This window comes from Vidua macroura, chromosome 1, assembly GCF_024509145.1.
Source record: "Vidua macroura isolate BioBank_ID:100142 chromosome 1, ASM2450914v1, whole genome shotgun sequence".
Classification (NCBI taxonomy): domain Eukaryota; kingdom Metazoa; phylum Chordata; class Aves; order Passeriformes; family Viduidae; genus Vidua; species Vidua macroura.
In genome coordinates, this window is record NC_071571.1 from 8,863,436 (window position 1) to 8,878,848 (window position 15,413).

General features: G+C 40.9%; 1 protein-coding gene across 4 annotated transcripts in view; it reads left to right on the plus strand.

Annotated features, from left to right (window-relative positions):
• The first annotated feature begins 730 nt into the window (after positions 1-730).
• The window catches only part of DNAJB6 (DnaJ heat shock protein family (Hsp40) member B6), a 56,192-nt gene continuing 41,509 nt past the window's right edge, over positions 731-15,413 (plus strand). Inside the window, exons 1-5 of one of the 4 annotated variants that reach the window (XM_053984530.1) lie at positions 731-846; positions 10,269-10,377; positions 11,091-11,200; positions 13,864-13,923; positions 14,296-14,406. In XM_053984530.1, coding sequence (XP_053840505.1) covers positions 10,313-10,377; positions 11,091-11,200; positions 13,864-13,923; positions 14,296-14,406 — 346 coding nt within the window. In that variant the 5' untranslated portion in view covers positions 731-846; positions 10,269-10,312. Of the gene's footprint in view, positions 847-1,466; positions 1,813-1,838; positions 1,973-10,268; positions 10,378-11,090; positions 11,201-13,863; positions 13,924-14,295; positions 14,407-15,413 lie in introns of those variants that run through there. The other 3 variants (XM_053984558.1, XM_053984548.1, XM_053984538.1) reach the window with 3 other exon arrangements.

The following is a 15,413-nucleotide window of genomic DNA, read 5'->3' on the forward strand; positions in this document are numbered from 1 at the left end:
TCAGATGGTTCTGGAATATCCAGTGAGGGAGACTCCACAGCTCCTCTGGGCAGGCTATTCCACTGCACGGTCACCTGCACAGTAAAGAAATTCTTCCTCATGTTCAGGTGGAATTTCTGTGCATCAGTTTCTGCCCACTGCCTCATCTCCTGTTGCTGGGCGCCACCGAGCAGAGCCTGGTCCATGCTCTTGGCACCCCCAGTTTTTGAGAGTAAAGACACAAAAGGGGAAGAATTTTTGTCATCTCACTTCTAGCAGCCAAACTCAGCTATTCAAAGAATGTTTCTTAACATTATTATTTTTCTTTTTTCCTTTCCCCTCGGCTGCACTCCTGGGCATTGCTCCACAAAATCACATCGTCAATTAGGTTGCAAAAAACCTCTGAGAGTCCAGCCTATGACTGAACACCATCCTGCCCACTGGACACGCTGTGATTCTGTGGAGCAGGGAGCAGACGGGGCTGGTCGAAACATTTTGTGCACGTTAAAACAGCGCGGTGCACAAACACACACCGACCCTGCCCCGCCCGGAGCCCTGCCCTCAGGGAGCCCCGGCCCTGCCCTCAGGGAGCTCCGCCCCTGCCCGCAGGAAGCCACGCCCCCACAAGCCCTAAACCCCGCCCCGCCTTGCCCCCGCCCCCGTCCCGGCGCAGCGCGGTCGGCCGCCGGCAGGGGGCGCTCTCCGCTCACACGGGACACCCGGCGGGGCCGTTCGAGAAACTTCCGGAAGCGGCGGGGCGGAAGTGACGGCGCGCGCTGGCTGCGCTTCCTGTTTGCGGCCGCTGCCGTTTGTCCCGGCGGGAGCGGCGGGAGGGGAGCGGCGGCCGCGCCGAGGAGCCACCGGCGGGTGAGTGCGGGGCGGACGGGCCCGGGGCTGCCCGGCCGCGGCCCTGCGGGAGGCAGGGGCAGCGGAGAGCGGGCGCTTGGTCGGGCCGCGGTGCTCGGCAGCGGCGTCCCTGGTAGCGGGGCCTCGCGGCGCGGCCGGCGCAGGCCCCGCAGTGGTGGATCGGCCCCGGGTGCCGCGGGGGCTCTGCCCGGCCTTGGCGGGGATCGCGGGGAGCTCGGGGAGGGAGCGGCTGCCCAGGGCTCCCCCCGGCACTCGGAGCGGGACAAATCCCGGGACGTTCGGTGCCAGCCCGCGCTGCCGCCCGTTCGCCGCAAGGCAGAAAAAAAATTCGGGATTTCCATTCCTTGCTCACAGTGGTGTCAGTTCCCAGGGTATGAGGGCGAGCCTCGTTCCGTTAAACAGACCTTGTCCTTAGAACGCTTTTTGTCAGGGTACTGCCTCGGCGGCGTGCGAGCGTTATTGTGTTCTCCTTTTCTCTACAAGTCCCTGAAAGGAGATGGCAGCGAGCTGCGGGCCGGACTCCTTGGCCATGCCTGCAGTGCGAGGACCAGTGGAAATGGCCTTAAGATGAGACCCGTGGGGAGATTCAGATTTGATAATGTAAAAAATATTTCACGTTTAGGGTGGTCAGCCATTGGAATAGGTTGCCTAGGGCGGTGTTGGAGTCACCATCCTTGGGGGTGTTTGGGAGCACCTGGATGTGGCGCTGGATGGGTTTGTGGTTAAGGGACACTGTGGAGGTGTTGGGGGGGCATGTTTGGCCTGGATGATCTCAGAGGCATTTTCCACCCCCGATGATCGTAAGCCAAACGCGCTGTGGTTCTCCCCCGATGGAAGCAGTTTCGTTACGCTCCGCTCAGTGTTGATTACTCGGGGTACGGGCAGGAGGGAGGTTTGTTGTGGGTGAGGTCGGCAGAGGTCGGGTGTTGCCAGGTTCCGAGCCGAGGTGAAAACTGACACTGCCAGGTAAGGAACACTCTTTGTCGTCAGTATTTGTTGCGCTTCAGAGGGGACGGTGGGCTGGGTTTACGACTCGCGTTCCTGTTTGCGCCGGCACTTTGTGCTGTGTTGCTGTCTGAGCTCTCCTTGGCTGCTGAAAACATGTGCTTCGGCCATGCTAACAAAGGTGTTAGAAATCATTCAAAATACTGAACAAATCTATTCTAAATTGTGGTAATAATAAATTGGTACTTATTTAGACACGGTAACATGAAAGCTGCATTTAAAATGTGCAAATGGTTAGACTTGTGTCATTGCATAGTCAGTGATCAAACCCAAGAGTTTTTAAAGTGTCAAAAAGTGATAAGAACAAGGTGCTGACACAAAGGGAACAACTGGGATGAAGCAAGGCTCTGCCTCTCTGGTCCTGCAGCAGACCAGCTGGTCCTGCATTCACTGCTGCCTGCTGACCTTAATTTTTGTTTACTCTTTGGAGATCCTTGTACTCCAGTTAGGGATTTTATGTTCAGCTGGTGATCAAGAGCCTAGTAGTGAAAATACCATTTAGTTTGATGGATTATGTTGTCAAAGAAGATTTGTTCGGACCAATGAGTAAGTGTATTTATAGATCTTGTCTCTGTGATTACTTTTTTTATTGCAAACAACCAGAATTTTAACTACTGCACAACACTGGTCTAAGTTTGTGTACTCCCCTTGGCTCCTGTGCTGACTTCTCAGTGGAGAATAAGTGTATGTTGAAAATACAAGTTAAATTAGTAATACATTTTCTTAAATAATCTCTACTGGAGTAGAAATTTAAATTGATGCTTTTATTGGCAGCACTGTTTAGGCTGCAATGCTACTGATAATGCAAACTAAATCTGTAAACTGTAGAGTTCCCCTTGTTCTCCATCGGGCTTGTCTTTTTAGTACTTGTGCTTTCAAACTACAGCAGATTCTTACCCAGACAGCTTCTCTCGCTGGTATTTTCTCTGTCTTTCCCAGATCGATGCAGTTTACTGATTTATCTTGGCTGGGCTTGGGAAGAAGGCATTCAGGGCTTTACTTTTGTGTAGCACTGAAATTTTAGTTAGAGGGCTAATGTGTTTTGGTACTGATTTTTTTTAAATAGATAAGTAGATTTCTTTATGAACTGTAATCTTTCTTTTATCCATTAGAAGTTTTGGAGTGTATGCGAGGAGAGGGAATAACTTAGGTTAAATCATCATCATTTTATGTAAACTATAGGCTTTCTTAACACTACACGGGAAATAAATACCAGGTTTTTGGTCTGTTCTGCATCTGTGCCGAGCTCGTTGGCGCAGTGAGGTCTGTGGGCGGCGATTGCGTTGTAGCCGGTCCGGAGGCGTCGCAGCGGTGGCCGGGAATGGACGGAAACGTGAGCGCGGGTTGAGCGCCGGGCGCAGCCGCCCGTGCGAGCCGGGGCCGCTGCCTGCGGAGGAGATGCAGCGCGGCAGAGCCCATGCGCTGCACTCCAGACTTCCCGGAGCACATCCACTGCTTCTGAAGCGTGGAGTGATGCTTTGAAGGGAATTCGTTGCTGTAATTTTCGACTTAGCTGTGTGAGGTTTATGTTTAAGCGTTGTGCTCCTTAAGTAGGAAGTGCTCCATTTCTCTAATAGCATTTGTAAAGAGCCTCGTCAGTTGTGTCCTGGAAACATTTCCTGACAAAGCTTTTCCTTTGTCTTATTCAAGCAATGGAAGGATTAGTGAGAAATTACTTAGCTTTGTCAAAACTTGTTGGATCTTGCATATGATGCTTGTTTCTTTCAGGATTTAAAATAAAACTGTAGTTGGGGGTATTAGTAGTTTAAATTATATTTTCTTACGAATGAAATACATTTGAATGGATGTTAGATTTTCTTTACTTCAGACGTAATGAAATCATTCTGCTTTATTTATTTAACTGCTAGGGAAGAAATAATTCATGTGTATACATTTCACTCCTACAGTTACTAGTTCTAGGTTTTATGTTTTCTATTTGTTCTGAATACAGTTATGTGTATTTTAGCTAATTCGTGCTTGTGAGAAATAGATGTATGAAATATGTTATACTGGTAAGAAATATTCCTGTAAGTTTTTTTAAGCACTCAAGCCGGGGACGGGAAGGTTGCTTCACAGTATTTCGAAACCGCAGCTGGCAGCAGGGAGAAAAGGACCTAATTTACAAACAAATGGACGTGGCCGGGCTCGGAGATGGGTGCTTCTCCAAGGTAATCTGAGGAACACCCAGGCAGTGAATACTTGATAAATCTGTCAGATTGAGATAGCCAGAGCCATCAGGAAGAGCGTCTCAATGTCGAGTTCCAGTAACCCTCTGATTGGCACACATCCCTTCCCAGACACAGTTTTGTTCCACTCAGCTCAGAGAAAAGAGACTTTATGAATATGTGGGACTTTGAATGGAAAGAAAAGGCTGATCGCCGAAATCCCGGTCTCGAGCAAAATAAACTGTATAAAAACTGCTCTCGCAGGACGGATGGTGTGAACATAGGGGACCCTGTGCTGTACTGGTCAAACCTGTGTGCCACCCAGCGCCGATCCCGGGCTCGGCACTGACCCTTTTTTTGATAGTGGCTTTTCGTTGTTATTCTCTAAATTTATGTTTGAACCATTTAATAAATCTTCTTTAATTAATAAATTGGAGCATTCATTTATAACAATACTGAAGTCCTGCTGGTATTAGTGAGGACTCAATTCTTAACAAGGATCTTAAATGCCATATAGTAAGTCTGAAGCCATTAATAGCTACAGTTTTTATTAAAACTTTCATTTTTCTGATTAGATTTTTTTTTTGTGTCTTAAAATGTAGTCTGAATTGGTGACAGCCTATCAACCCTCTGAAAAAGATGTTGCTCTTTGCTTTAATGAAGTTTTTTTTTTTTTCTTTTTGTTTGGCTTAAATAAAGTTATGACTCAAAAGCACTTCAGGAGAAATGTGTAGAAACTTTGAACTGTTTTCTTTTCCCTAAAGGATCATCTGATTGCTTGTGATTATTTGCCTAAAACTTTCTGGCCATGTCTTTCAGTTGAGGCTTTCACTATTTTTAATTGCTTAATCATACGCAGATCATATATTTTTTAAAATAAGACATGAATTTTACTTTGTATGAAATAGCCTTTTATGGTTAGTTTTAGGAAAGTGACAGTGTTCCAGATATTTGTGACACAATTCCAAATTTGGACACCTGAGTTGTTTTGGAAAAGTGCTCCTTTGCTTTAAGGAAAGATCATGAATAAGTCCCCCTTTATCAGAGATCAGATGGATAAGCAGGAGAGTCTCAGCCAAGGGAGTGAGGGTGGCCTGTTGACTGATCAACATCCTTCCCTGTTTTTTGTTAGCCAGTCTACATTTCTTTCACAGATGAAGATTTTGAATTTCTTTTGTTTCCATTTTTGGTTGGTTTACTCTTTTTTAATAGTTTCTTGCTGGTTGCCCTCTACAGATTTTCCATGTGCCAGGCAGCAATATAGACCAAGTGCTGTAATTCGTGCCAGAGTTGTGTCTTGCTGCCCTTGGGGAGGAGAGGAGTGGACAGGATTCTTTGTAGCTTCCTGCCTTAAGGGGTGAGGGTGTCCTGTACAGGTGTCTCTTGTTTGGCTGTGGTGGAGTTTTATTGTTGCTGGCTTTTCTACAGTGGAACATGAACTGCGAGGTAAAGCAGTCAGCCTAGCTGCCTTCTCCCTGTGTGAACTGGTATAATAATAACAACTGTATCCAAATCCACTCTGCTGTCTGACATACAAGCAGGATGTTTGCTGTAAACATGAGATTAAACTAAGCTTTTTGGAATGTTCATTTTATTAAATTCATCTCCTGGGGATGCTGAGGGAGTATTAAAATAATGAGCATAAACATGGCTATTTAAGTACATTTTAGTAGTTATAATTATATGGTAAATGGACATTTTTCCGTGAAACAATAAATTTCAGGAACCTGTGAAGTTAAACTGTGACAGCTTTTCTAAGCTTAGGTAAGTAAAAGCTAAAAGTGTTGAAGTTGTTGATATGCTTTAGTCTGCACTGTGCATGTATAAGTGGGAGGAAAAAAAATTAATGCTGGTGCCTTGTTTAAATGTATATGTCAGGTTTATTAATCACAAAATTTACACTGATTTTCTTGCTCTGTGTTCTTGCACTCATAGGTAACTTTATTTGTTCCTTAGCATTCTTACTCTTAGGAAAATTTTCTGTTAAACTGTGGGAATTTGTGTGTTAGCACAGTGGATTTTTGAGAGTTCAGTCAAAGTGAGCTGGGATTCAGAGCAGGGTGTTTATTCCTCCAGAGCTGACAGCAGGATGCAATCCTTTAGTTAAGTCCATGGAAGGTAGGCAGGTGCTGGGACCTGGGTGGCTCTGGGACTTGCAGAGGATGTTGATGAGTGCTTGCTCTGTGAACTTCATGAATCAGGAGTCTGGAACTCCATCCTGCTCTCCAGGTGACTGCTGTAGTCACTAAGCTCGAGCTGTTCTGGCATCTTTGAGGACTCTCTGTGCTGCCCATTGCTTCATGGCCAGAAATAGATAACTTTTTCTGACTAAGCTGACTGCAAAGGTCGCATGCCCCTTGCTGTCTGAATTCCCTCCTGGCTGCTCTAAAGAATTTGTTTGGATGCTTTCCCCCTTTATGTATTTAGTTAGGGGTGCTGCTTTGTCATCCCTGCTGGTTGTTTGTTGGATTACTTGTTGGATTACTTGCTTTTCTCTGTCGTCTGATCTTATAAAAGTTTGGAGCTCTCGACATATCTGTCTTCTGTCTTCTCATGCTTTTTATTTAGCTGAGGACTGTGCTGTAAAGAGCATTTATGAGCCAGGTTTTGGGTAACTGGGCTGAGCGCTGGGCTGAGCTGTGTGGGGAGGGCCTGAGCCTGGTCATGTGGCCCTGTCACTTGCCTTGAGCCAGTAGTTCAGGGCCACTGCTCTGTAAACCAGAACAAAGCTGCCTTCTCTTGTGATGACTGAGAAATCTATAAACTGTGGAAACCTTTGGTTCACATAAACATTGGCCTGTTCGATTTTCATGCCCCAAAGAAGGAGTTGGAGTAGCTGATAGCACACTGTAAACATAGTGCAGTTCCCAGCTCAGGGAACTACAGATTTTTGTGAGCAAACACGAAGGCCATGAAAACATCTTCTTTCAGCTGGTTTATTTTTTTTTTTTTTTTTTTTTTGGCTTGTCTTCTGAAATTTTGAAGATTTTCTGTGGATGGAGGCAGGAAATCAACTAATGTGGGCTGTCTTCCTCCTGACTTTAGAAGAAACTCTCAAGTGTCTAATTAATGAGCCTTGCTTGTATATTTGGAGAAAAATTATTTGACAGATTGCATGTTTGGAGAAGATTTTGTCATGTCATTTTGATTAGGACAGTTGGGTGGTTTCTTGCAGGGAGGTGTATGGTTTGCATCTTTGAAACATTTAGGCATTTTCACCATGCACATTCCTACTAACCTTAAAAGTACTGATTTTTTTTTTTTTTAATTAGCCATTGTCTATTTTCTAAGTCAATGGCCATCCATATTCTGCTTTATTATAAGCTGATGGTGTCTGTTTTCTTGAGTGAATATTTTAAATTCTTATGTCCTGAAAAGACTGTAGATAGAGGTATTTTCTATTTGTGAATATTGTTGGATATTTTGGGGGAGGGTGGTTTTGTGGGTGTGCATGGTGTTTTTTGGTCAGTCTTACTGGCTGTTGAGGGGCTAAATATTAGCTGACATTTTTTTCTTAAGCTGGACAAAATAAGCTGCAGATTATTTTTTTTCTTGCAAGTATTTTTAAAACCTTTTTACATACAAAAAGTTCCTATGATAAGTGAAGTTTCAGCAGTACAGTTTATGCTTTATGATAACTAGCAGATCAAAATAACAGGATATCAGAGATAAATGCTTCCTGTTACCTGACTTTGGTGACACTTTGATTAGGAGAAGGAGAATATTAAGAATTTGTTTTCTTTAGAAGGTTTCTGGCTTGTTTTCATTCCAGACTTTATACTAGTGAGCAATAACACTCACTAAAGACAGAATATGCAATCCCCAGACATTTATTTGAAACAAATAATTTCTATATCTTGAAGAAGTAGCTTTTTAGGGTCAGAGTTATCTGTTAAGAGGTGATCATGTTGCTTCAGCTTTGTATTTTGTCCCAACTTCAAGCTTCTGTTGTCTAGGATATATGGTGTTTATGTTGAGTCTGAACTTCACAGCTCTGCAGCATTGCTTTTAAACAAGCAGGAAAATTTTGAAAAAAATACGGGGTTAAAATCAATATGACTACCTGTGTGCAAAGTTCTCTAGGAAAAGATGTGATTTATTTTTTACATCTAAGTTGCTTTTCCTGCATGCATTTTCTAGTTAGAAGCTTGAGTTGTAAGTTTTCCCTCTAAGATAGGTACCTTGTGTGTAAGAAAAGAATATGGAAAGAACACTTAGTGTTATGGTATATGCTCCGGTCCTGTGACTTCTTGCTGCTTGCCTACTAGTTTTAGGCTGGTATCTCTGTTAGGAGGGACTCTGACCTCTGGCCTTAAGCTTGACTCATACTGGATTCCCTCCTGATTTCTTTTTGCAAACTATACGTTCCATATATGCTGTTCATAAGGCTGGCTGTGGGATTTGATAACACACTTAACCATACTGACTTTGCTTCTTGCCTCTGTGTTCACAGAGCTGTTCTAATTGTTGTGTGGGAAACAGCAAAATTAGAGAGGCCAGTTGATAGCAAATATCCTGGGATATTTTTAGTAATCTGTATGTTTACATATTGAACCCTGCCATTAGTATATTATTATTGGCATTCTTAATTTTAATGCAGGTCCCCCAACTTCTTTTGGTGTTGGTCACAGTATTAACTATACTCTTATGGTTTTTTTGATGTGGAGATTTCTTCAAAGGGCTGTTTACTTCCTACACTTTAATTTTGTGTTTGTGGGACTGTATGGATAAGTAGATTGCTAAAACCACCCAAGTTTTAAACATGTGGGCCCTCCAGTACATTTGCGTCTGCAAGTGGTTTGGAGAGGGCAGGAAGCATGGCAGGGTATCTCTTAAACTAGTTCTACCATTTGAGGAAATGTGTGTGTAACCATAATCCATAATTAAAGTTAATTAAGCTTTAACCTACAGCAGGATCATATTTTGATGATATACCAATTTATTTTAAAAGGAAGTATTTTTTCAGTGTTTATGTCCCAGGATGTTGAAAGATTCATGTAAAAGTAGTACAGTAAATTAATATCAGAATATTTCACTAGGCTACATCATACTTGGTTCTTTCAGCATTTATGGGAAAGAAAAGGAAACTGAGACTGCCTGGGCTAAAATGAAAAACACTGAATGACTTGATGGGGGAAAGGTTATTTCAATGAATTTTTGTTCTTGATGCATAAGATAAGAAAATGTGACTAATACATTGCTGTATTATGTTCTGAGTGTATTTGGGTGACTTTCCCTGCAATAAGTTGATAACTACTGGGAAAGGTCACTGTTTCCTTGTTCATTATATTGAAACAAACCAGCAGTGGTGGGATGGAAAGGGGTTTGGAAGTTTTGCCAGAATGGAGATTTTTTTAGTGGTGGAGAGAAAGGCAGCATTGCATGAAGACATGAAACATTCTTGAAAGTTTTTAGAAAGGTTCTTTCATCTTAGTGGTCTTTTAGTTGGAGTAATGGTCAGTGTAACTGTTCCTTGTAATTATTCTCTGATGTTGACGAGAAACTGTCAATATTTAAATTGCTTTATTAACTTCTAGGTTTCTCAGAACTCTTGTGGCAGCTATTCTTTTATACTAACAAACAGTAGGTGCCTCTGCACTTGAGTTGGTTGGTTACCTTGCAGTTGGAGCAATCTTGCCTGGTTACGTGCTTCTCTTGGTAAACTTAAAGGAGGCTAGTGGTATTCAGTAGCTTTGGCAACATGCATGTTTTTTGTCAGACTCTGAATACAAGAAAGGCTTATTGGACTCAATAAGATTGAGTTTTAAGTTTCCAAGACCTGCGCAAACATTGCTTTTCTAAAGGGAGCATGTCAGTGGAAGTAACGTTCTGAAGAACAGATGGGTCCCTTTGTTTATGCCCATATGTGCTTTAGACATGACAGGTGTCATAGATAACAGGTGAACTTTTGCATTCAGAGTTATTAATATCTACATCAAAACTGTAATCCAGATGCCCTTCTTAAAATACTGATTGAATTTAGCTTATCAGTCTAATCTGTTTCAGGAACTGCTATATATCTATGTGTTTGTGTACTATGTTTCAGTGAGATTAAAGAACATAAAAATCCGAATTAAAGTAATTGTTTGATCTCTTGACCTAAAGAAAAGCGGTTTATTTTTTGAGATTTAGAAAATTTGAACTTTGTCTTTCTTTGGTCAGGTTTGATACAAGGCAATACCAGACTCCTGCCTGACTTTTATGAAGTAGCAGCACTGGACAAGCTTCATTTACAAGTTGTTGTTATTACAGGACTGGAAAGACTTGGCTGTTGATACCACGAGAACTCCTGAAACATGGTGGATTATTATGAAGTTCTGGGAGTGCAGAAGCATGCCTCAGCAGAGGATATCAAAAAAGCGTGAGTGTCACTGCTGTGGATGTTATGGATTTTAGGGGACAGATATGATGACATGGTTTTTGGATTCACGCTTTGTTGTCTTCCTGTGTTCTTTTGCAAATTCCTGCACATGCTGCATTATCAACTCAAATGTTTGAACTGTGATCTTGGATGATTGCAAAGCACATCAACCTAAGTGCAAGCCTAGCTTTGCCCCTCTAAGTAAGAAGTTATGAACACTTTGCCTAAAATGTTTCATTTGAGGATAGGAATTGTGTGCAGGTGTAGCTGTCAAAGAAGGCATTGGTCTTAGGATGTCACAACCAGTGTGTTCTTGGAGCTTTATCAACTTTTAATGTACCCGATCCCTCTTGATGCCTCCCTTGGTTGGTTGTAGTACTGGATAATTATAGAGCTCTAAGGAGAAGCCCACAGCAGAGATATTTTTGAATGTTTTGCTTAGATCTCACAGATGTTGATCATCAGAAATGCTCAAGAATAATTTCAGAATAAGTAAGGAACCCCAAACCTACTTTCTAATTTAAAACATATCTGAGTAGGTGGTTCTTTGTGTACATGGAGGTTGGTCCCAATATCTAGGTGCAAGATAAAAAGCACCAGGAATTTCTTATTTTGATCCTTGACAACCTTTTTAACCTGACAACATTGTGTTTATTTGTATAGCATATTCTGTTATTTCAGAGTAAAATAACTTTTGTTTTCCTTCCACGCAGGTACCGTAAATTGGCATTAAAATGGCACCCTGATAAAAATCCAGACAATAAAGATGAGGCGGAACGACAATTTAAGCAAGTAGCTGAGGCCTATGAAGTCTTGTCAGATGGTAGGTATTTTAAAAGGGCTCTTGAACTGCCTTTCTCTGTCCTAGAGATCAGACTGAAAACGTTGATCTATGGTGCTTTGAAGGGATATTGTAATTTTGGTTCACCATCCAACTTGATTACTTCCTTTTGAAAAGCAAGGAAAGAGAAAGATGCTTGCAGATAAGACAGAATAAGCAGAAATTTTGAAACAAAAATTTCAGAATCTCCCTAGATAGGTAACCAAACTACTAGAAACTGAAATTCAGTGTCTGCTAGAAATTTCTGTGGAGACTTCTGTGAATCCCAAGATTAATTTTATCTTAGCAGGTGAGGCCAGTGTTACTGTCAGTATAGAGGTATTGTGTTTATCTTCTAAAGTCAGGCTAGACCAACTCTGAAGTATCCACTTTTGGGCCTACAGCTTCTAGATTTCTAGCTTGACAAAGCCCAAGCATACTGTAAACCTTGCTGAAAGTTTGGATGGTATTGAGTGAGTTCTGTAAATTCAGTCCACTGTGATACTAAAGATAGTGTTTATTTTGAATTGTTCTGAAAGAGGTGTTTAGCCTGACCCATGTAGTGCAGGAATGCAGTTTACAGTTCACCCATGTCTTTTTGCTTGAAGAGTATCACTAACTTTTGCCAATGTTCTGACAAAAGCAGCCTGAATCATAACAAAGTGATTTAAGCTACTTTGATTATTTTCCTCTGTAATTGACTGCAGCTGTCTATATGCTATTTCTGAAGTGTCCTTGATTTCACCTGAGACAGCATGGGAAAGCTATATTTAAAGCTCTAGTAGCATCTAGATTACCTCTCAGAGTTCAGCCTGATTTAGTGAGCTGCAGGCTTGTACACTCTGTTTCTTTGCTTGGTTTTGATACTTAATTAACAGGGGAGAAAAAGAACTTAATTTATCATTAGTTCATTGTATACTTGTCTTTTAGAGTACTTTATCCTTCTTAAGCTAATTTTTTTGAGCAGGATAAAAATAGGATACTGGTCTGGTTGTTATACAGATCTCTAAGTTCTTTGGATACAGTACAGTGCTAGAATTTTAGAACAGCTTCTAAAAGTGCTGCCAGTTTTTGGATCTATGCCAAATCCTAAGTTACTGATGTCTTAACAATCATTTGTGCAGCAGGGATACCAGAATCCTGAGCCCAGTGGTTGAGAGGCAGTCAAATGTTCTGCAAACTTAATGAAATTTTCTGACACCATTACAGGCTTGAATGATGACAGATTTTTGGCAGAAGAATAGTTTTGTAAGGGATTACATAAGCAAAAAAATACTGAAATTGGGTGATCATTGAACACACTTCCCTTGTGGGAAACCTTGTGGTTTCAAAAATGGAACATTTTTCAAGATTAATTTTGGTCTTTGTAAGCCCTTAGGGCACCCTTGCTGTTTTCTGCCCATGACAGTTTATCTACCTTGCTACTTTCTTCTTCATAATTTGATGGCTAGGTTAACCTCCTTTCTTTAAAAACTGCTGTCTAGAAAGGGAGTACAGATAATGTATCAAGCTTTGGGGATTTGTCTCCATGTGAACCTGTTGCAAGCTATTTGAGATGATAACCATTATATAAAATTTTAATTCCTGTTAGTCAGAAGTATTTTACTTTCCAGCATCTGTTTGAGGTAACTGCATGTTCTTTCAGTGATGCTGTTTAAAATTTAAAAATATCTTTCACGAAAGAGATTCCACTGGGAAAAGCATAATAATATTAAGAGAATAAAATAAAATGCCCTGATTGGTTTTTGACTGATGCTTCCACAACAGTGCAGGCAAAGTGAGCTGTCTGTCTGCCTCTTTAAGGTCTCCGGTTTCCCTTCCAGTACCAAAGTGCCATCTGATCTCATGCAATAATATAGAGTTCATTTTTCTCTCCTTTCTCATGAATACTGGCTGGTCTGCAGTGAAATTAATAGTCATTCCATGCCTTCTAAAATAATAGAGAGCAAGCAGTTTGAGTCACATCCTTCCATGGCATTTTGGAACATCACTTCATTCTCTATTCCATATCCCACAATTAAGGTAGCAGAAGCGGTTAGAATTAATTTTAGGGGTTTTGCAGTCACTCGTATAAACACTGGTCTTCTGTTCTCATAACTCCCCCACAATGGGCTTGGTCTTGGGCAATAAAAGGAAAAGAGGCAATGGTCAAAGTTTGCAAGAGGGAAAGAAGGTAGGGAATGCTTGAGCACTGGAACTGTTCTCCGCACAGCCTGTAGAATCTTATCTAAGATAAGATCACAGTTTTGTTCAGGCACGATGTGACCAACTCCATGATTAGACTTGTGTGGAGGAGCAGGTTGAAGTCCAGAAGTCCTTCACAGCCTTAAAGCTTTTCATGGTGGCTGTCCAAAGAAGAAATCTGCCATATCCTTCTTAAAGGCAAATTTCCATGTGAAGTTTGTCTTCAAACCAAAGTTTTTCTCATACATCAGGACTGGACCTTCTACAACTTACTGGTCTTAAGTTTGAAGTTCAGTACTTCTTCCTGAACTAAATTGCTTTGGCAGTTCTTGTTGAAGATGGTCAGCATTTATATGCCAGAACTTCCTTAAATAAACTAGCTTTGAGAAGATGCTTAACTGAGAATGCTGGTTAAGTGTTTTTATTTTTTCACAAAACCAACAAACCTGTTTACTGACATGATGTACAACTTCTCCTTGTAGCTAAAAAACGTGACATCTATGACAGATATGGAAAAGAAGGCCTAATAAATGGAGGTGGAGGTATGTTGACAACCAGCAGTTTTTTGCTTTCTCTGTTTTCTGTAGCTTTCTTTTCAAAACAGAAATCTGGAAATGCCTGTACTAGGGCCTAAAATTCAGTGTTTTAAAAATCTAGATTGCAGTTGTTTTACAGTTTTTCTAGTTATTAGGAAAGGTATTACTGTTATCTGAAAATGGAGAAACTATTGTAAAAAGTAATGAAGTAATGTGTATACTTAAGTTAAATGATATCTAAAAGAGAAATTTTGGAAATTGTTTATATTTTTAGATGATTGAAGTACTCTATAGGCCTGAACTTTTCTTATTAGTAAGAATATGTGAAGGTAACTGAAATTTAACTTTTTTCCTTTTTTTTTTTTTTTTTTTTTTTAGGTGGAAATCATCACGATAATCCATTCGATTTTGGATTTACATTCCGCAACCCAGATGATGTCTTCAGGGAGTTTTTTGGTGGAAGGGACCCCTTTTCATTTGACTTCTTCGGTAAGTGATCCCCTGGTTTTAGTTACGTGTGTCTAAAGTGTGGCTAAAACTTCGTTCTTACAAAACAAACGTAGCTAATGTAGTTTTAGTAAAAATAGTTCTGAAAATGAGGCAAACAACTGGTATTTTGTATTATATTTGAAGTCTTTGTTTCATACCTGTTTCTTGGTTAATTTTATTGTACAAGAATAGGTATGGCTTGCCAATTTAATGTTTTGTTGGAAGGCCTGGTTTGCCAAACCATATCCAACCAATTGGTTTTGTCAGCCAATGTCTCTTAAGTTGAAAGGAAATAATTTTCAACAGAAAAAGTGCATACTGGAATTTTCTCTTAAGAATTTGAGCAGGCTAACTTAGTCTGTTGATTTCTCTCTTTTGATCTGTAACTAAATTAAAAAATAAAACTTTGAGAGCTTCTGAATGGGACAGCTTAACTATAACTGTTACACCATAACTCTCAGTGTGGACTTGTGTCCTAGCAGGACTGTTTTTCTTCTATCAGAATAGGAATAGTTGCATACATAATCTAGACACCACCAAATTCATGTCACTTGTTTGCTTGGGGTATAGAGCCTTTAGTGACTCAGTTAAAATAGTTCTTGAGGCCTGAATTCTTCATTTAGGAAGCGTTCATTAAAGGAAGCAATATGTGAAAAAAGTTGTCAAAGTAATCTTCTAGCCCTTATGCTGAAGGTCTTCTGGCTTGTGATGTTGCTTGCTTTAGCAAGCAGAAGGTCTTTTCAGAGTTGCTGGGGTTCTTATGCAATCTCTGTGTGTATGTTCAACTCAGCAAAATGCTGACCTATAAAGCAGAACAGATCCTGTGTTCAGTGTTTACTGTGAGAAAGTTCCATACTGAAAACTGCAAGAAGTGTACTTGAAAAACCAGGATTTCTTCCTGTTCAGTATGTAGATATATATTTAACTCTGTAATAATGTTTGTAAATGTTGTAATATTTTTAAAAGTAATTTATTGTCTTTGGCAGTATTGGGGGGTTGTTCAGCTC